Raw genomic sequence first — 22,517 nt, forward strand, 5'->3', positions numbered from 1 at the left:
AAGTAGTCCCATTTGTTTATTTTTGCTTTTTGTTTCCTTTGTCTAAGTAGACAATCCAAGAAAATACAGTTAAAAGTGATGTGAAAGAATGTACTACCTATGTTTTCTTCTAGGAGTTTTATGGTTTCAGGTCTTGCATGTAAATTTTTAATTCATTTTTATTTTTATTTTTTTGTATATGGTGTGGGAAAGAAGTCCAATTTGATTCTTTTCTGTGTAGCTGTCCAGTTTCCCAGCACCACTTATTGAAGAGGGTGTCTTTTCCACATTCTGTATTCTTGCCTCCTTAGCTGTAGATTAATTGACCATATAAATGTTTATTTATGGGCTCTCTATTTTGTTCCATTGCTCTAGGTGTCTGTTTTTGTGCCAGTACCACACTGTTTTGATTACTGTAGCTTTGTAGTATGGTCTCAAGTTGGGGAGTATGATGCCTCCCGCTCTGTTCTTTCTCAAGATTGTTGTGGCTATTCAGGGTCTTTTGATTATCAGTACAAATTTTATAATTATTTTTTCTACTTCTGTGAAAAATGTCATTGGTATTTTGATAGGGATTGCATTGATTCTTGATACGTCTGGCTAAAGGTTTATCAATCTTGATTATTTTTTCAAAAAACAGCTCTTACCTTCATCAATCTTTTCTGTTCTCTCTTTGGTCTCTATTTCACTTTTTTTCTGTTCTGATCTCTTTATTTTGTCTATTTCTAAGATAGTCCTCCATCTCCCTGTTTTGCCTAATTCTCTGTGTTTATTTCTATGTATGATGTAGGTTGGTTATGTTTCCTGATCTTGGAGAAGTGTCCTGTGAGGCCCAGCTTCACACTCATGTCTGTCACCAGAACTATGTGCTCTAGGGGTACCCCTGTGTGGGCTGTGTGGGCCCTTCTGTTGAGGGGGAGCCGACTACATTGGGCCGACTGATATGCAGGGCTGGTCCCCAGCCTGGTTGGCTGCCAGGCCCTGTCTTGTGAGGTGGCTGCTGGCCTGCTGGTGGCGGGGGCTGGTGGTGTCCGAGAGCAGATTGCCAAGTCTAACTTCTCACCTGACATTCGCCTGCCCCAGATGCCAGGTATCCATTCTGATAGCCTCAGCTGGCTCCACCTTTTCCCAAGCACTTGACTTTGCCCGTCTTGGTCTGTACACTCACTGCCAGGATTTTCTCTCTCACATAAACACATTTTGCTCTTCTTTAAATAGGGCCTTGAAAATATAATTAAAAAGCAATCTGAAAAATGTTTACATATTACACATAATGCATAGATATTTAATTAAATCTTAGAAAATTGTGTTTCTAGCTCATAAACTACACTAATTTTCCTAAGAACAAACATATTTTAATAGACAAGATTTTGATTAACACTAATTCTGAGAAACGTTCCTGATGCTAAAGCAAACAAATTCTGAATCACAGGATAAGTCTGATAAAAGAGACTCTGGAATGAAAAACTCTCTTCCTTGGTGAAGAGACTTGAGTGGAGGTACCACATGTACCTGGACAGGTGGAACCCTCAGGATGCTGAGGGGACCCTGAGGGTGGTCCAGGTGTGCCACCCACACCACCACACACAGCGGCCTGTTTGGGCTGTTCTGAGAAATGGTCAGAGTTACTAGAATTCCTCAAGTCCTGTTAACAATACAGTTTATTTGCCCCTCAGTACCTGCTGTGAGGTTTTTCATTTTGTTTTCACATGAAAGAACCTTATTTTCACAATCATAGACGCTTTGATTTTTGAAATGAAGAATGTACATGTCCTATTTGTCTATATCTAGCAATTCTTCTTCGTATATGGTTAATTGATTTATGGAGTTGTAGAAGTAGTTTTTTATTCAAATAACAGTCTTAGAAATTCATTTGTATTCATACCCTAATTCCAACATTAATATATGCCTGGATGAACCATCTTCTATACCGCCCTGTATGTGCTTGAATGTAATTTGTCTTTCTACAGAAAATGTCATAAACCATTTTCTTCAGGTCAGAGATGATTTAAGAACACATAAAACCTATGATATTTAGAATTTTGGATTTCAAATTAAGCCTCAAATTGTGTAGACTAATTTGTCCTTTCTAGAAAGTCTGTGTTCTGATGACAAAATGCTAAGCGCTTCCTTTGAATTTACTGAGTATAGTGAAATGTTCATGACTCAGTGTTCTCCATGTGTATGGCATGAATAATATATTAAAACATGAATTCTGGTGAATTTATCATCATCTAATGTTGTATTTATTTTAAACTAAACATAAGTAAATATTCTTCTGGTTTACAGAATGGTATAATTTGTCATCACCTCAAGCAAAATGGTGATGCAAATATAAGCAATATTATGATGCTTCCAATGTTGATGATACTTCAGCAAATCCTGACCAGGATGAAATCTACATAAAAAATACCATCTCTGTTGATACACTTCAGGAATCTGAAAGTGTTTAGGCTTCAGCAGTGTTGACTTTGAAGGGAATAATGATAACTAAAACTTTTTACCCCAAACCTTATTTTACAGGTATGTGGTAAATTCACTGTTTAAGAAGTCATTTGAATTTTAATAATTTCTAGTAAATCTTCCAATTTTCAAAATGATTTCACTTCTAGATATAATTACTGTTTGAATTGTATATAAAAGACTACGTCATGTATCAAAAAATGTTTATACAAGAAAGTAATGTCACAATCTTAGTTTCTGTGTTTCAGTGGAGTTTTAAAGTTAGGAAAAGGGAATGAGGTGATTACAAAGAGTCATAGTGTTGACATATGTATGTCATAGTGTACAGACAGGTGCATATCCCAAAGCAAAAGCGATAAAGACATGCTGTTCTAATAAAATACTTTCTATTGATTAGAAGCCTGTGCTTGGTAATGATTTCTCCTAATGTAACTGAAGAGCAAATAATTTCATAATTTCGTGCCTTGTTTTGATTGCACACAGTGAAAGAAAAAGGCAAACATAGTATTTTATGTTTCTTGTTTCTCTCTGCTCCGTCTCTGTGACTTATGAGTCTGGAGGTGGCGTAGAATAATGTCCCTGTTTTTCCAGTCATTGTTTTGATTCCCATTAGGATTTTGTGCCAGTCTTTTTTTTTTTTTTTTTTGCAGTACGTGGGCCTCTCCCGTTGCGGAGCACAGGCTCCGGATGCGCAGGCCCAGCAGGCATGGCTTACGGGCCCAGCCGCTCCACGGCATGTGGGATCTTCCCAGACCGGGGCACGAACCCATGTCCCCTGCATCGGCAGGCGGACTCTCAACCACTGCGCCACCAGGGAAGCCCATGTGCCAATCTTTTAATCAGTAATAGCAGCACGGTTATTTTCCCTTTTGTGTCTCTTATGAGGTTATATCTGTGGCCAGACAAGATTTTAAAGTGGTCATTTGGCAGAATTTACAAAAGTTAAATGAAGAAAATGTGTTTGGAGCTATCATAGGCTTCTTTTTGAGGGGGAAGTGGCCGGGGGAGAGGGATGAGGGGGTAAGAGAAGGTGGTAAACCTTTTCCCAAAGCCCACCCAAATGTTATCACAATTTAAAGTACATTAGTCCGAACTTCTTTCCCTATAATGAGGATTAACACTACATGTCTTAGTTGTCTTTTGGGGTTACTTTTTTGTAGATTTGACTTATTCGTGGAAAAAAAAAAAAAGAAAAGCCAAAGGGCAGCAAATGTTTCCAGTAAAACCTCGTTTCTCATCTTGATAGAGACATCAAATTACTCTCCATGAGCAGTTTTAATGAACAAGACCGAGTGCTGATTTACTGGAGGACTTTTAACTACAAAATGCTTGTGTAGAGATTCTCTGTTGTTTTTATTCCTACTTTTAAGGCCTTTCCCCATTTCTGTGTGAACTGTTCACACAAATAGGCCAAGCAGAAGTAGTTTAATCAAAGTGGAGAAACGGATAATTTAGAAGTAGGTAGCGGAAGAGAATGGGTTTTCCCACTTTATTCCAGATCAAAGCCAGATGGATGTATTTTGAGTTCTTTCCACACAAGAAAGAGAGGATTGGCTCTCACCGAACCTGCTAATTGGGCTCTCTAAATACTGGTCTTTGCTGGAAAAGTGTTTCTTATCGCTATTTTCTCTAAAGTAAGCTGCTCTTATTTTCATGCGCCTCTGGGATGCCTGGTGAATTAGGTGTCTGCTTTCTAATAGTATTTCTAGTAGAATTCTAGGGGGGCCCTTGGGAAAGTTCCAGACATGTGAGCTGTTTGGGGGGCTGTTCAAAACACATTTCACAACCACAAATTAAAACCAGAGAATCCATGTGATGAAGTATAACTGTAGTCTGTATGTAACCAGCGGAATCTTTTTAAGGAATATATTCTTATTTTATTATAGGAAAACCTTGATTATGAAACAAAAGTTTATAAAGAACACTGTATAGACTAACACATTGGAAATGAGGGTACAATTTACTGATTCTAATTTATCTTGAAGAGTTGGAATGACAGTGGAGAAAAGGCATGATGCTAATATAAATTTATTTTTTAAATAAATGCACTAAGTATGTTTGTTTTATTTTTTCAACAGTATGAAAGATGCAGGAGTTGGGCAGAAGCAGTGGAGGGGTCCCCCGACATCCGCCTGCCAGCAGTGCTCGGGGGTCTCTACCAGCCCCGTCTGTGGTTCAGATGGACATACCTACTCTTCTCAGGTAAGACAACGATAGTCATTTATTATAAAACATATACATATTCATATATGTATGTACATAGTCATTAGCAAGTGATTAAAACTGTTAGTTCTCCAGTGTGGTCATCCAAATACTTTAACTTTTAAAATAATGTGATTAATATCACTAGTTGGGAATATGATTCAAACATTTGTACATTTGTTTCTCCTATACAGAATTTTTAAAGTTTGAAATATTGATTCTGTGAACACTGAACCCTCAGATATTAAAACCAACATTTCCTTTCTTGATACTCTGAGAGAGGGCAGAAGCGTTACCACGTATATAATAATGTTAACAGTTACAACAGCTGTCCCAGCTAAAATCCGTCAACATCATTACTATTGTATTTCATATGTTATTTCCTATATTATCTCATTTAAGCCCCCCAAAATTCCTTACAGCAAAAGAGAAAAACAAGTCTCAGAAAGAAATAGCACATGTCACATATTTAGCTGACACCGAAGCCCAGATTTGATGTCTTCTCTGATTCAGTGTCTCTAGCTACATGAATCTGCACCTCGTTTGATGCCCCACATCGTTCAAATATTTAGGAGGTTTTAAGAACTTTACGTAATAGAACATCAATGAGTTTTCTTTGATTGTGTGATAGGAAGGAATACGGCTCATGACCTCTTACCTGAAACTTCAGGGTCAGTTGCATTTATGAATTTAGATTGTTCTAAAATGTATTTTGAGAAGGTAAGATAGCACATTATGTAGTGTCCCCAGTGGGGCTTTACCCTGTAATTAAATGGAGCAACATTTCTTTTAGAAACTATAGGTATATTCAAGTTAAATACGATCCATGAAGTCTATAAAGTAACCTTACCTCAGTTCATATCTAGTTTTGCTTAAAGCAAAGTAAATTCCAGAAGTTTTTGGCTGTCAGAACACTGTGTTTGGTGCCTACCACTTTATGAACCATACTTTTTCTCAGAAAATATTTCCCTACACCTTGCACCGGCAGTTTACAACTGAGAAGAGGGCTACAGGGACGAGGAAGCTTAATACAGTCAATAGATACGTGCATAGTCCTTACTGGGTGAGGCTACCATGTGCCTGCTTGCTAAAGTTTTCAGGGTGTATGTAGGGGTGGAGATATTGCTAGGAGGAAGGAGTGTGTCACCCATCCTCTCAATACTACCTCGATCTCGGGGACCCTCTGCTTTGCAAGCTGAAATTCCTGCTGTCAGTGCAAGGGAGAAGGAACCCACCTCATATTCTCACATCCCACAGCTCACGATGTGGATCGCATTATGCTGATTCATTAACTCACAACAAAGGATGCAGGTTCTGGTATTCAGCGTGGTAGCTGGAGTTCCTTGGGAAGCAAATTTGACTCCTAAGTTGACTTGATGGACGTTGATGATTGAACAGGTTGAGTCAAGAGAGAGGCTGAGGTCATTCCCGGCATCTCCCTCAGGGAGCCCTGTGTCTTTCTCAGCCTCAGGAATGTACTTGCTGTGGGCCCTGGTGTGTTAGCACCGGGGAGGGTGTCATCCTCCCTGGAGAGGGCCAGCGTTAGGCCGCCACCTGCCTCTCTAGGACCCTCTTGCCATGATCCAGTCTCTGACAGTGTACTGTCACAGGGCACAGAGGTACGATCACAAGAGGTTTCTACCTGTTGAGACCACGTGGGAGTCTTTGTTTGATGATTTTAGAGAAACACAGTCTCCCACTCAGGACTAAATACTCCTGCCATAAGTAGACTAATTCACGTGGATTCACAATTCCTCGGGGTTTCCCACTGTTGTGAAGCCCCAGCTTACAATCCTACACCCTCACTGATATTGTCAATAGAATTATTCTAAATAATCCATCCTTGAATTATTAATTTAACATTTCTTTGGATATGTCTCACTTTCAATGCGTGCCTTGTTTGTATAGAAAGACATAAAAATAAAAAGAACATGGTTCAAATGAATATGAGTTTTTAGTCACCCCAAACTTCAATCCTCATTTCTGTTGATTCTCATTTAAGTTCGTCATTTTTCCACTTTTGATCACCAATTCTAGCCTTAAGTGTCTACACTGACAGCAAGCTGAACTGTATAATATAATGCAAACGAAATAGTGATCTCAGCCCAGGAGGAACCCAGGCTAAACTCTTCTTACTAACACTTTTTAGAAATTCATGGGATTTAAATTCACATTAAGGCCTCAACCTTTCTTCTGTGAGACAGGCATTGCCCTGGGCTCTTCAGGCATCGCGAACAAAGACTGCAGAGGCCAGTGCCGTCTGGAGAAGCTTATCTTGTCATATGAACAAGATAATAAATAAGGCAGGTGCAGGAGTCACGGGACCCTTCTTCCGGCTCTTGCCTCACTCAGCTTTGTCAGTGACCAAGCAAACCCTGACAGGGCAGATTTAAACAGCTTTTGGGGGCTGGTGGGCATTTGCGCTCAGAGTAAAGGTAGAGCTCCAAATCCCAAGCTCCGTGCAATCCGGGAAGCTCCTTGCTTGGAGCTGAGTGATCCTGATATGATGACGACTGACCAGAGCCAGGCCATCTGGTCCAGAGCGAGGGACCCCTACATCCGGGTCTTCTTACCATCCCTCTGTATTCTGGACACCCTGCATTGACATAGAGGGTTTTCGGTTCGGTTCGGTTTTGTTTTACTACTGCAAACCATATTCCTATATGTTTTATTTTAGGCCCACAATATTTTCTCATTACTTTCAGCTCAATTTATCGAGATGAAGCTTTAAGTTATATTCCGCCGTACAACATAATTGGAGGAGAGGTCGTTACAAAGCACAGTAGGTCCAGGCGCTGGGGCTGAGGTGAGAAAGGCAGTTATCAGAAGGTCTCCGAAGGAAACTTTAGTCAAAGGTCATAACAAGGATTTAATCTTGGAAAGTGCCCCTCATGACACAAAGGAACCGATTTTGAATAATTATTTTATTAGCCTTCAAGCTCTGAATGTGTCAGCTTGTGTAGCCGTCCTCAGAGGAGTGTTTTTAAAATGTTTACAGAAAAGACAAAGGCACAGATGAATAACTGAAAACATAGATTTACTTGGAGAAATGTTGGGACTCGTGATTTTCATAAAAAGTGTTTTTGTAATGTTATCTAATTTTTTTCATGTTAAGAAAAGCGATGGACTGTTTTGGAAGTCTACTTAATCATTCTGTTCAGAAGAACCCATGTTTTCCGAATTCTTCCGAATTCAGCAGTAGCAGAAAAATGTAAATATAAGTCTGTTCAAGGCTGTTTGAGAGGTAATCATTCCTGAAATTGACACAAAAGATGAAGGTCTCTGTTTCTTCCTTCAGGCAACGTCTCTTTGCATTGTCTTGCCTGGCTTCAGTGAAACCAGGAATTGTTCTCCAATGTAGCATCTATGTTAGAACTAGGGCATGTTTGTGTCTGACTTGTGTAGGTTGTAAGCTATATCTGCTGAGCAGAAGTCAGCAAACAATACTGATGTTCTAGAGCTCAGCCGGGTGTCTGTAACGTGAACTCTCCAGGCACAACGTGCTGGGTGGTTTTTGATACTTTTCTCTGATTTTTAGTCATGCAGTGCTTGGGAGCTGAACTATTGCAATAAATACCAGTCAGTATAGGAAACTGCGTGTGTGTGTGTGTTGAGGAAAGGCAAGTAAATAGAAAGCTTCTGCGTCTTATTCTGCAGTTCCCGACACCAGCTGCAGAGATGCCACTTAAATTGGTTTGGGACGAGGCCCTGGGAATCTAAATTTTGAAAGCTCCCCAAGTGATTTTTATGTGTAGGCATGGTTGAGAACCACCGTTGCATCTCTTCAATCTATTGCCTTTGAATTCTTAGATATAACAGTTGTTGTTCTTGTATTTAATGAAGTAGAACTGTAACATTAGCACTGAAGTGGAAGCATTTACGCTTCCTTGTAATTTGAGAAAATTCCATTGTAAGTTTCCACGTTCTCCTGTTAGCATTTGGTATTTACATGTCCTGCCTTCCTTCCCCTGAACACTTTGAGCTCATTTTATTTTGAAAGATCGACAGTCAGGAATAGATGTGCACTGTTTCTCTTTGAACTGCTTTTCAACTTGGCTTGGCTTTTGGCTCCTGGCTGGGATGCTGTATTTTTGAGAGTTAAGGCTTTAAGCTCTCGGTACCCCAAACACCTGCATCTCCTTCCCCAGGACTTTGCTTCATGGATTATTTTATGCTTTTCCGTAGCCTTGACAAAGACGTAGGCTTGCTTTCCTGACCTGTTCAAGACTCTTGAGTTATATATATTGAATGAGGTTAGGACAGTGTTCACTAGTTTCTACATTGATATATTGATTTATTTTTGAAATTATAATCTTACTTTTGTGTGAGTAACTGTGTGTTAAATGGTCTTTCACCAAACTCCATAGATATTATAGAGGTTTTGTGATTTCTTTAATTTCTTTAATTATGTTTAATGTAGTTCCTTAGGAGAATGAAAAGTTGGGAAACGTATGTGTTGTCACACACTTATCTTTGAAGTAGCGACCATCAGTAAAATCTGAATCGACGTTTTGACCCGTGGTCTTTACCGCTTGTTTCGCACTCTGCCTTGCCAGTTGCTCCATGACACACTGGACACTCTTTGCCACGGCTTCACCAAGACTGACAACATTTACCAGCAACTCAGAAAATGCCAAATTCAGTGATTATTCCAAAGCTCTTTCCTTATTAGGTGGAAATGAAGTAGTGGGCAGTGTTATGAGTCCCTTATCATCTTCTGCTTCTTTTCTCAAATCCCCGGTGGTCCTAGACTGTGCAGTGACCACCTTTGGACAGAGGCTTAGCGAGGACCTGGGTGCCTTGCCCCAGGGCACGGAAGTTCGGCCACGCTGCTGTGACAGCTGGACACTGAGTTCTGAGGGCCTTCCCAGTGCTCGGACCACTGCCTCCCAGGGCGGATGCCAGGGCTCGGCTGTGGGGACCTGCCCTGTGCCTGCCTCTTGTCTGACATCTGCTGTAACCTGTGCATTGATCTTGCAGTGCGGTGACCCATGACCTTTTCACTACATTGAACTTCATACTCTCATATAGATATGTGTGTCTACACTGATCAAGCATTTATTTAGCTCTTTTTGGGGGCAGATACTGTAAACGCTTTGAGTCTATTAACTTACGGTTGTCCCTTTTATAGATGCACTGATGCACAGAAGTGAAGTAATTTGCCCAATGTCTCAGTGAAGTCCAGTGTCCATTGTCTAAATTGAGATCATTTTTGCTTTTGCTTTTTTTTTTTGGCTGTGTTGTGTCTTCGTTGCTGCCCATGGGCTTTCTCTAGTTGCGGTGAGCGGGGGCTACTCTTCATTGTGGTGTGTGGGCTTCTCATTGCAGTGGCTTCTCTCATTGTGGAGCATGGGCTCCAGGCACACAGGCTTCAGTAGTTGCGGTGCACGGGCTCAGTAGTTGTGGCTCGTGGGCTCTAGAGCACAGGCTCGTAGTTGTGGCACATGGGCTTAGTTGCTTCTCGGCATGTGGGATCTTCCCAGACCAGGACTCAAACCCATGTCCCCTGCATTGGCAGGCGGATTCTTAACCATTGCATTGCCAGGGAAGTCCCCACTTTTTTTTTTTTTAAATAGGAATTTGGAGCAGAAAACCTTTTTAAAAAATTAAGTGCCCTTCATTTTTTCTAGTTACTACGCATAATAAATGTGATAACTATTTTTATTTGAATCACTAAGTAAAGATGGCAATATATGCCCTTTAAGTTTATAGTTGCTTGTTTGTCACTGGTTTGAAGCCTGTGGTTTCAGAGCCATTTTTCAGAATTATATTTTTAGAGATTTCTGCATGATACAGAAGCCTAAATCATCAGTTTTCTATGGTTATAACTTCTTGTAGAAGACAATCTTCGGTGTTTTCTTAGGATACTGAATGTTTTAACTCTTAGGTTTGTGTGTACGTGGTGATTGGTCTTTGTGTTTGGTAAGAGGCAGGGGGTGAATATCACTTCTTCAGTGTAGCCAGTTGTGGGAACATCCATTTGTTGTTTTTGCCCCATCAGATTGCCTAGGTTTCTTTGTCAAAAATGAAGTGGTCCTGAAAGTGGGAGTCTTTCTGTGTCTGTTTTGTTTGGGGTTGTTTTTGGTTTTTTTTTGCGGTACGCAGGCCTCTCACTGCTGTGGCCTCTGCCGCTGCGGAGCACAGGCTCCGGACGCACAGGCCCAGCGGCCATGGCTCACGGGACCAGCCGCTCCGCGGCATGTGGGATCTTCCCGGACCGGGGCACGAACCCATGTCCCCTGCATCGGCCGGCGGACTCTCAACCAATGCGCCACCAGGGAAGCCCTCTGTGTCTGTTTTGTCTCGGGGAATTATTCATCTGCCCCTAGGATGTGCCGCACAACCTGTTTGCCTGTGTCTTTATGTTAAGTTTTGAGTTCAAGTGCTGCAAGTCTGACTTGATTCCACCTTTTCAGTGCTGCTTCAAGCACTTGCCCTTTGCCTTTCCATATGAATTTTAGAATCGGTCTGTCAATTTCTACAAAAAAACAGCTTGAATAATCATTAAGATTTTGTCAAATCTGTAGATAAATTTGAGGAGATGGATAACAATCTTCAAATCCACACACTAGGTATATGTCTTCATTTTGTTAGCTAAAGTTAATAAAAGTTTTGTAGTTTTTGATATAGGGACCTGTAATATTTTTTGTTAAATGTATTGCTAACTTATTTTTATTAATGCTACTGTAAATTTAGTTGTGACGTTTATTTGCTAGTGTATTGTCATATAACTAATCTTTCTATACTGACCCTGTTTATTGACACCTTGCTAAATTCACTTATTTCTAACAGTGTTTTGTTGTGGCTGTCTCAGGATTTTCTACGCCTATAATCATCCTCTTTGAATAGACACAGATTTATTTCTTCCTTTCCTTCTTTTTATGCATTTTTTCTTTTTTTTGCCTTATTATTCTGGTTAAGGCTTTCAGTACAATGTTCAATGTACCTCTTTGCCTTAATCCAAATTTAGGAGAAAGTTTTCAGTATTTTACCATTAGGTATGAAGTTACATACAGGTTTTGTATATGCTAATCAGGTTCTTTGCAGCCCTCATAGAATAGAACATGCAGGGTCAGTGTCTATATTTTGTGTTATTATCTATTAAAAATGAGAGAACAACACATATGTTCACTGGTGGAATCTCCGTGCTTTCTTAGATAATATAATTTTTGCCTTTTCAATGAAAGGAACTTGTATTTTGTAAATATTCCACAGGGTTTGCATTTCTAAGGAGACGGTTTTCTAAAAATCTTTACATATGTAGAGCATGCTTGAATATGCATATTCTCTAAGGGAAGTGTAATAACGGTAGTCGTTGGCATGTAGTAGCTGTCGCTGTTAAAGTCATAGAGGCAGGAATTCCTAAAATAATTGAGCAACGATGTCAAGTAATGGTCTAAATATTTTGTGCGCTAACCTGATATTTAAAACAACCCTAGAAGACAGATTCTCTAGTGGTCCACAATCATTAGATAAGGGAGAGGAGACACAGAGTAGCCGTGAAGCTGGAAAGTAACGACGCCAGGATCAAGGTCAGCTTCAGGCACACGGTGGCCACTGTGCTGTTCTGGGCGTGGACAGGCCAGCGAGCTCCTGATTGATGTACTTATCAGGCCTGGGTTTTACCCTAGTGATGTCCTTTGTAACCTCAATTATTCGTCACTTTATCAAGAAGCAAGAATCATGATAGGCAATAGGAGAGATTTAGAGAAGACATGTATATTCCAGCTCTTTAAAAACTCAGGTTATAGCAAGATAAAGAGGCATCCATGTGTGAAGGTAACTGAGGCATTCTTACCCTGCTGGTAGAAGGCGTTCCCGCTGAGATATACCATGAGTTTCTAGCAAGTTCAGGGCCAGCGTGCTGGTAGCACCTTTGGAAAAGCTGTGTCTGCATCTCTTTTGTCTAAATCACAACTCGTGCCGGCAGAGAAAAGATTCTCAGAAGGCTGATACTTAGTGCCTGCCTAGTGTGTGTTGATGGCTGCTCTGAGTTACTCTATTAATGCACATATTCATTAATGTCATGTGATAATTTTCATATGCATTATTCCTCAGACAACAGTAGGAGACACAAAAAACACTCACTAATAATTTAAAGATAAGGAATCTGAAGCACAAAGATATTAAATGTATTCATAAGGTCACAGAGGTGGTAAACAGCAAGGCTAATAATGTGGCTACAAATAAAAGTACGAAAGATATGAAATAATAATATGTCATAAATCAGTGTAATGTAATACGGTATGTATTTATGCATATTAATGATTTATTAATAGCAATGTGGATAACATTATTATAGGAATGTGGTGTTAATACAGTGAGAAATTATTTTTCTCGGCAAAGAAAAGTCAAGTGTGTCCTGTATAGTATGTACTTATATGTGTGTAGATTTATAATCATGTAAATTATGGAATAAACACAGTAGTGTGTGGCTGTCATACCCTTCCAGTGAACGCATGGGCAAATTATAGATTTCCTGCCATCTCTCTGTGATCACTGTATATTTCAATGTCTGTTATCTCGCTCCACCTCAATGCTCTCCACCAAGGAAATTGATCCAGTTCTGTGAACAGACAACAGGTTAAGGATGCTATGGCTTCTGAAACAAGCCAATTAAACAAAAGCCAGCTGAAACTAGGAGTAATTAAGCTCTAATATAGAAACTGGGGGGGCAAAAAAGAAATAATACCATTATTGGGTAATAATACCATTATTGCGGAACAATATTTATACCTTTGAACCTGTTCTCTTACAGACCTGGGGTTTTGGATTTCACCACCTCAGAGCAGAGGTTGGGGAAGCCCCAGGGATGATAAATAGAATTTAAGGGATTCTGTGTACTCAGTACCCCTGACACTTGAAAATCCCAACATAAGTTCTCTCTGTAGAAAAGTACCAGGAATCCAGACTCCTAAGGATTCTCCTTAGGAGATGGTATTGGCAGATGGTATTCTGCCAACTCTTTGCTCACATACCAATAAATCTTATAAGTAGAAGAAACACACTAATATAAATAAATATAATATACTAATATAATATAAATAAACCAACAAACTAAATGACAAAAGCCAACACGTAAGGAGGGAACAATATAAGAACAAAACCAGACAGGTTTCAATACTTAAATATCAAAACTATCAGATAAATAATTAGGCAAAACAGAACATACAACACTATATGAAATGTTTTTAACGTGTGAAATGTTTACAGACTTAAAGTGGTGTTGAAAGGTACAGGAAGACCAACATAATTTCAGAAAATATTAGATTTGCAAAATAACGAAATATGACCTGTTCAACTAAAAATATATTTAAAAATTAAATATATTTAATTAGACATTAGATGAAGAGAATTAATGAACTATAATATATGCATATGCATGTGTAATATGCATATAAAAAACAAAATATATGTAACAAAAATAAGTTGTTAAGTATATAAACATAATGTCTATGTGTATATGTGTATTTATATATTTCAGAAAAATGACTGATATATTTCAGAAAATATTTCAGAAAAATTATCCAAAAAGGGTAATAGGGGATAGAGACTAGAATGAGAAGGGATAAGTAAATTTAATCTGAGATACAGAAAGAGAAGCCAGAAATAATAAGGTGGAGAAAATGTTAAAAGAGATATTGAAAAATTTTCCAGAAATGTTGAAAGGCATGAATCTACAAATACAAGAAGTACATACAATGTGCCAGGTGAGAAAAGTCAGAAGAAATGATTGATTATCAAAATAAAATCCAGCCAGATTAAAAAGCCATATTACTTGCCAAAAATATTATACCGTTACACAAAGATGATCTCAACAAGATTAATGGAATTCATAAAACAGTGGAAAAGCACACTTATGACATTGAAAGCTAAAGATAATTAAAAGCAGATACTTCGGGAGAAAGTCTCTTCCAAGACTGCTACACAGACATCCTCGTACAGAACAAATTGTCTGTGCCTCTGACGGGAAGACATGCAGAACTATGCATGACCTAGCAGAACTGCCTCTTATCAAAGCCACCCTCATTCCCTATCTTCTTGGCCAGAGACTTCTCCTGTAAGTACCTCGCTCCATCAACCACTGCATCCAAACGATCAACAGTGCAGGGGCCAATCCCGGTCAGTTTGTCTCAGGCAGCATTTAACGAAGGCTGACACCCAGGGCGATCCAAGCAGAAGGGGAGACCAGCCTGTTTGCAGTGTTGACACCTCCCCTCTCCAGGGCCCCGGGCCCCACCTCCCCACAAACCCTGTAAACCCCCAAGGTCTGCCTTAGAAATCCAAGTGGCTTTTGCCTCAAGTGTCTGTCTTCGTCTCACCACTTGTCCTGAGGATTTAACCCAGGGACAGCAGGATGCATTAGTGACTGCGTAGACCTCACTTGGCCGAGGAGGCTTTTAGGACAATGATGTCATCCAGTGGTCAGTCTTGAAGCTGAAGTGAATCCCTTCCAGGAGCAACATGGTGTCATTGATCACCTCACCTAAGATCAGTGACAGTTTTTATATCAGCTTTTCTAATTGGATCCCTCCTGTTAGGGAGAGAAGTTCCTGGAAGATGCTCATAGGGATGAGTCAGGTGTGTCACCTGAAACTGAATACCCGAGGGTCCCTTCCCTGTGGAGAGAGCTCCTCAGGTATCTGAAGGCTACACCATCTGCTAGGGGCATTTCCTAAAGCAGGTGATGGTCTCAGACCACCCAGCGGGAGAACATCACCATTTTTTTAAGACAGAGGTGAGTTCATGCCTGGTGTCCATCACCAGTAATGTGCAGGGTGTCCTGGAAAGAAAGTGTTGTTAAAACTAACATGACCTGCAGGCAGGACCTACGTTGTTCAGGGAACATGGGATGACAGGGCATCCCATGTGCCCTCCAGCCTGGCTGGGAGAGCTTAGGTGTCCCAACTGAGTTGGAATAATTGACTCTGCTCCTGTTTTTGGAGTGAAAGCTGGAAAGAAGCCTGTTCCCTATGTCCTATGTTTTTCCAAAAGACAATCGTGGTGGCATCCATCCACCTCCGAGGATGGCTAAGAATGGGGTCTGGGAAAGGCATCTGGACATGTTGGCAGGTGTTTATACAGGAGTTTCAGGAGCTGGTCCATGCCTTCCTATTCCTAGAGGCTGCGTGATAAGTTAGGAAGGATGGAGAAGGGGGGTCCAGGGAGGGCAACTCCAGCAGTCAGGTATTTTAAATAAGGCATCTGCAGCACTGGGAGGGCACACAGGGCACCTGCCTTGACGGGGAGAAACAGGCATTGTTCTGGAAGACGGAGCATCTGTGATGCCTCTCCCTCCGCCACTTCCCAGGGCCTGAGGCGTCCCCTCCCCGAGTGTTGGGGTTGTGGCTCTCCCTGCGTTACCGTAAAATTACCCTGCCAATGACAGCAACTCAGAGGTCCCATTTCTTCCTATCAGCCTCTCAACCTCACCCATAAACAGTTCATCTATAAGCGTCCAGCCCAGGAGGGAAGAGGGCACTTTTGTGAAAGTTAGAGAGACCCGTTACATCCCTGCCTGTGACCTGCATGGACAAATGTCCAGGACCACCTCCATCCAACAAGGGAATCCAGGGGCTGGAACCAGAATTGAGTTTAATGCCCAAGGTCCCCTGTGGACAGGCCGTCACGCAGAGGTGCAGCGTCGGACCAGCCTGCAATATCAATTAGGAAAGAAAGTAAAGATCCTGAAGGTTTAAATAAGTCCATATAGTGTCTCTTGTGCTTCCGCTACCCAGGAGCCAGCCGAGCGGTTATGTTCCCTTTCTGGAAGCAGTGGAATTGTGACCACACTGCCTTAGTCAGTGAGGCAGGTCCAGTCAGAAACCCTTTTGAGCAGGATTTTGAAGAGACCAGCCATTGCCGACCAAGATCAGTAGTTTGTGGACGGTGAGGGGCAAGGACTTTCCATGCAACGCAGTCAGCTGTGCCTGTCAGCCTGTGAATGAGTAGATTTTGTGATAAAAGTTGCCCTGAGGTCAAACGACAAATAGTCCAGTACGTCAAACTCATAACGCAGATATGTCTCAACACTGCGTCCACGGTTAGCTGATGCAACTGCAGTAGCAACAGTGTCACCTGAAAGCGGGTCAGGAGAGATTAGGCCCCAGAAGGGTCCATCGGGGATGCAGTGGGGCGTGGACACAGCTTGCTGGACGGCTTCTGGTCAGCCTGTCAGCTAAGCTGATGAAAGGACCACGTAGAGCACCGTCATTCTTCCCCCAAGGCCCTAAGGGAACAGTCCGGGGCCGGGGCTACTTTGGGGGTGGCGACCTAAGGGGTAACAGCGTTCCTTCCGCGTGGGAGACGCTGATCGTGCGAAACCACCCACGTCGTTTAAGGAGCTGTAGTGAACAGGCCCCTGAAATTTGTCCGGAGTGGATCGGCCATCCCCTCCGTGCAGAGCGAGGCTTGACTCTCCTTCGCACAGGGCCCCCTGTGGACGCCGAAGATGCCGGGCAGTGCAGGCGTCCGGCGGCTCTGGAGGCAGACGGCGAGGAAAGGGTCAACGCGAGAGCTTCAGCGGCGGCGCCCGGGCGCTCCCCACCGAGGGCACGCCGCTCCGGCTCAGGCAGCGCGGGGCGTGGGCGCCAGCCGGTCCAGAAGGGGCCCCCGAAAGGGCAGCGGGCTTGCCTGCCCTGCCTGGGCCCTCGGCTCAATCCAGCGCCCCCTCCCTAGCAGGCCCGACACGTCCGTCGCGGCCACACTTGCACGGCCCCTCGAGGGCCGCAGCTCTCGGCCGGAGGAGGGTGCGTGTGCGTGGCCTTCCACCTCGTTCGGGACCTGGAAAGCTGGCCTCGTGCTCAGCGGCACGGCCTTCCGCGTCCCGCCCGGCGCTCGGGAGCCGTAAGCAGAGCCTGTGTGGCCGGCTTCGCTCGGTGCCGCGCCTTGAGCCCAGGCCCAGGGGTTCGGGAACCGGGGGACAGTGTGTGAGCCTGTCGCCGGCTTTGGCTTGTGACTGGCCTGAGGGCGTTTGCCCCGGGTATCTCCTCCTCTTCTGACCTGGGCTCGGGACCCGGAGTCCTCTCTTCTCCAGAAAGCGTCTTTGCTGCCGCAAAAAAACAGTGGAGAACTGTGAGGGTCTGGGATTTTTACCCTGTTTCACACGTGCTGCAGAAGACACGGGCCTCCTGGGTCACTTGTTACTCACGACACCAACAGCTCGGTCTTCGTGCTGGCGTCCATTCTCTTTCCCCCACAAGGCCCAAGGGCCGTGCGGAGTGACCCAGTTGTGTGCTCCACACACACGGGGTTTGTGTCGCAGCACAGGAAACACCATGGGTGACCCCGGGCTGCATACAGGCCTGCCCACCCTCTGCCCCCTGGGGGGAGTTACCTCTGTTTTACTGAGAAGCAAACAAATGTGCCTTCTCTGCAGAGGACACGTCATCTCTCTCCGGCAAGGACTCTCGATGTTCAGACAAATTTAAGAGATTCCACAAAGCAAAAGGCACTCAGTGCCTCTGCTCCAAGATGTGTAGAAACATAGGAGATTCCTGGGGACTCGACTGCCAGTACTGCAGAATAGTCGGACAAATTAGATCTTCAGATAAAAGCCGTAGAAGATGAAAAGGATTACTGCATAATGATTAATACGTTAATTCACCTGGAAAATCGAAGAATTCCAGTCTTATGTGTGTATAGTTAGTCGCCAGATACATAAAGCAGTTTCTACAGGGAGAAACTGTCGCATCTCTCTAACACATCCTGAGATCTCAGGGCTCCTCTCTTAGAAACTGATGGAGCTACAGGAAAGAAAGTTAGGTCCCTCCCTGGGCCTCGCGCTCCGTGGGACCCACTGCACGAGGTGGGTTGAACCGGTACCTCGGTCCCGGAGGGGTGCCTGCCTGTGCCTGAGAGCCTGGGCGTCCAGTGCGGCTGCTCCGGGACCTTCCATGCTGAGGAGAGACCGTGAGTGGTGCTGTGGAATAATTATGAAAGTAGGTCGAGCATGTGACTGGATCCACATTTCTCCTTGTTGAACCAAGTGCTGACAAACGCGGAAAATAGGCCTGAAGGGATCCTGGGCGTTGGATCGGAATCAGAGGGATGAGTGTGAACTCATTTGAGTAGTTTTGTGCACAAGGATGCCTGTGAATTGGTCCCAGATGTATGTCCGTGTGAGTAGGTGTTCCAGCAGGATGGTAGTTTATTCTTAATATTGGATGCACTGTCCGCCTCAGAAAGGCCGTCTAGTTTGCTGCCACTCTGCTTCACCTGACTCTGGCGTTTGTCCTTTTTACATTCACCTTCCCTGTAGTAACTCGTCCTTCATCCTGTGTTCTGACCACCCCGATAGCAGGCCCTCCGTCCTTCCTGGGAAGCGGAGGATCTACTCTCCCATCACGGTCTTGGTTGCAGGTGCCCTCCTGAGGTCAGTGGACAGAGGGCACCCTTGCTCTGGAGCGCCAGCTCCTCAGTGAGCCCCTCCCCTTTACTCAAGGGGACACTTGACACAGCGGGAAAACCAAGTCTTGTGTCCTGGTATCTTTGTGTCAAAGCTCATGGCACCCCTCTTCCCCTCTTTCTCTTTCCGTTCATCCCAAAGGGCATCTTTGCTACCAGTGCATCAAACTGTATAGGGCAGCTGACCCTTCGGTGCATGTCTTAGCTTTAAGAGTAGTACATACTTTTTAACAGGCGCTTGGTATTTCTTAAGCGTGATAAACAAGAAATTTCCTCGTGCTTTCTATTTATTAGAAAACAGTTAAAATGAGACGTTCAGTATGTAAGCCCCACAGACATTAAAACGTGTGCACAAACTATCACACGTCAGTGTTTCCATGTTTGTATTATCGTTGGTGTCTTCTGCTGCTTTGAGGTCTTAGAGGCTTTTGTCTTGTTACCTAAATTGAACCTTCTGTCCTGATTCTTTCATCTCCTTGTATGTTTTTTAAAATACACCTCTTGTTTCCTACTCCCATTCTTTTTTTAGAAATTCACTGTCATTTATTTCTGTAAAGATAATGTCTCCTCAAATGTCATCCTCCTTTTGAGGAGTGCTTGGTGTCACAGCCTTCTGTGTTCATCCGTTTCTTAAGTATTTTTAACTACTCCTGCACCTCTGGAAAATTCTGAGTTGTTATCTTACAAAGTTCATGTTACATATCTGAAGGTAAATAAAGGAAATACAAATCAATAGTCATTTAAAATAGTTTTATTAATTTCATGTATGTATTGTATCAGTCATCAAACAATATGTTTTTATAGGTCTTATTTTAATTGAAACTATTACTGATACTTGAAAGAAACTTTCATCTGGAGTAATTTAAGTAAGAATTTTGGTTTAATGAGAAAATTCAATGAAACATGTAAGCATGAAATGATGGTAAAATAAACATACTATCCCTTTGACCCTTAAAATCTTTTAAATTTATTACCAGATTTTGAAGTCTAGAATAACTGTTTACAACAACGGCCTAACAAAGAGGAAAATCCATACATGAGCTCTTCCTTATGCACAGAAATCGTGGACTAGGAGACCCTGACTAGATGGTCCTGCAGCTCCACTAAATGATTCAGTGTATGAAAAGCGGGTTTTCTTTATGCATACACTAGCAGCCTTGCCTGAGGTGAGGGTCATTACGCATCCTGACATTGTAGGATTACTCTGGATTAAATTGAGTTGAAGGCAGAATGCAGTGTTGAAACCCTAGGGACACCCGGGAACAAAGACTGAGCAAAGGAAACCCAGCCCCAAACCAGTTCTGAGTCCGCACTCCACGCCCACCGTTTTCTCTTTGGCGTGTTCTGATGCTGCCCTGCGGGATGCTAAGCTCTGTGTGCCAAACGAGGCAGGTTTCTGCGGTGAGGTGTTTAATTTTGGAAGGAAGAACATCTGTAATACTCATTCCTGTTTGCAGAATGGGAGACATACTGGTCCAGAGACTACACTAGATGTAAGAGAATGTGTGTGGTGAGGTGAGGGTTAAGGATGCTCTTCTTGCCTCATTCTTTTCGGCAGTTCTCCTTGTCAGGTGATTGAGTCGCCCGCCGGAGCAGCAGTATTCTCCTGTTCATGTCTACAGGACAGGACAAGGCTTGTAAATGTATGAACTCGGGTTGAAGCATCCTTCCTGCCCTCCTGTGACCTCACCTCGGTCTGCCCACGTTCCGCTGGTCCTTTCCGAAGCCCGGTCTCAAGATGCTGACTGGAGGCCTGGTGGAGGGCAAGCCAAGTGTCTGGAAGAAGGGGACTGACGTGGCTGTCGGGGAGCCCCGGAGACTGCTCGGGTGCAGGACCCTCATGTCTGTGCCCACACCTGCCGTGAGCCCCCAGGGGACCTGCCCCCACCCCCCCAGGTCCAGTTACGAATGTGGGAGGGCGACAGGTCACCTGAGTCCCCATGTGAGGTGTGTGATGGAGCATTCTGTAGTGGAAAGAGAAGTAAGGTGCCCGAATCAGCAGGGTGTTGCTCCTTAACGAAACGTAGGGTGTTCCAAAAAGAGAAATGAGGGTGTGCGCGCAGACGGTAAATCCCAGCTGAAGGAAGGGGTCAGGGTTCTACCCCCTCCTAGGCTGCCTTGGGCTGGGCTGGGCCACACAGAGCAGGGACCAGGAAACCCATATGGAGGCTGTGCTCGGGAAGGGGGCGCCATGCTGACGCGAGGAAAGCCACCTGTGAAAGCGCAGGGCGTGTCTGAGATACTGGGCCTCTAAGGTATTAAAGAGGGATGATGTGGTGTGTTAGCCAGTCCAGCCCAGGTAAAACGGAGGCTAAAAAGTGATGCGTAGCATCCCGTGTTCCTCAGTTTATCTTCACTTGAAGAAATGTGTTTATCAGTACAATACCACACAGAACATAGTTGCTGTTTTACCTACTGATAATTACATTCTTGTTCTACATTAGAAACACTATAAAAGTGTGCTTGAATCCCATTTGAGCCATGTATTGATATTTCTGATCAGATGCAGAAGCTAAGTTTGACTTGTAAAATTTATTTTTAAAAGTATGCCTGTCTTACTCAATGATCAAAACAGTAATGCATCAGATCCCAGAGCTTCACACTCAGGGATGCCTCATGAACGTTGCTGTTGATAAACTGTATGTTGTTGTCTGTTGTTGTTGTTGTCTTTGTCTTACAAAATACTTTGTATTTTCTGGGTTTTCTGAGAAATTAAAGTACTTGTAGGGCTTCCCTGATGGCGCAGTGGTTAAGAATCCACCTACCAATGCAGGGGACACAGGTTCAAGCTCTGGTCTGAGAAGTTCCCACATGCTGCAGAGCAGCTAAGTCCATGCGCCACAACTACTGAGCCTGTGTTCTAGAGCCCACGTGCCACAACTACTGAGCCCACGTGCCACAACTACTGAAGCCCGCGTGCCGCAACTACTGAAGCCCGTGCGCCGCACCTACTGAAGCCCACGCGCCTAGAGCCCATGCTCCGCAACAAGAGAAGCCACCGCAGTGAGAAGCCTGTGCACCACAACAAAGAGTAGCCCCTGCTCGCCATAACTAGAGAAAAGCGCACACACAGCAACAAAGACCCAACACAGCCGAACGTAAATAAATAAAATAAATAAATTTACTAAAAATAAAGTACTTGTAGCTGGTAGTTTGTTTATACCATTGTTTTTATTTTGTATGTGTTACTTTAGTGAATGCTCAAGAAAAAACACCCTAAGGAAGTGTGGATGAGGCATTGAGAGTTTAGTTAATCCATCTGATGTCTTTTGGAAGACCAGCACCCCTCACAGGGCTCCTCAGCTTCGGCTCTACTGACATGCGAGGCCGGGTAGCGCTTTAATCTGGAGGGGCTGACCAGTGTGCTGCGAGGTGTTCAGTAGCGCTAGTAGTAGCTAGTAATTCAGCAGTATCCCCCCCGCTCCCTGCCCCATGGTCACAACCAAAACTGTCCCCAGATGTCCCCA

At 43.4% G+C, this 22,517-nt stretch overlaps 1 protein-coding gene across 4 annotated transcripts in view; it reads left to right on the top strand.

Moving 5' to 3' along the window:
- The window catches only part of SPOCK3 (SPARC (osteonectin), cwcv and kazal like domains proteoglycan 3), a 430,024-nt gene that overhangs the window by 244,239 nt on the left and 163,268 nt on the right, over positions 1 to 22,517 (top strand). For all 4 annotated transcript variants that reach the window (XM_067745423.1, XM_067745424.1, XM_067745421.1 and 1 more), the window contains one exon: positions 4,521 to 4,644. In XM_067745423.1, coding sequence (XP_067601524.1) covers positions 4,521 to 4,644 — 124 coding nt within the window. The remainder of the gene's footprint in view (positions 1 to 4,520; positions 4,645 to 22,517) is intronic.

This window comes from Pseudorca crassidens, chromosome 7, assembly GCF_039906515.1.
Source record: "Pseudorca crassidens isolate mPseCra1 chromosome 7, mPseCra1.hap1, whole genome shotgun sequence".
Lineage (NCBI taxonomy): Eukaryota > Metazoa > Chordata > Mammalia > Artiodactyla > Delphinidae > Pseudorca > Pseudorca crassidens.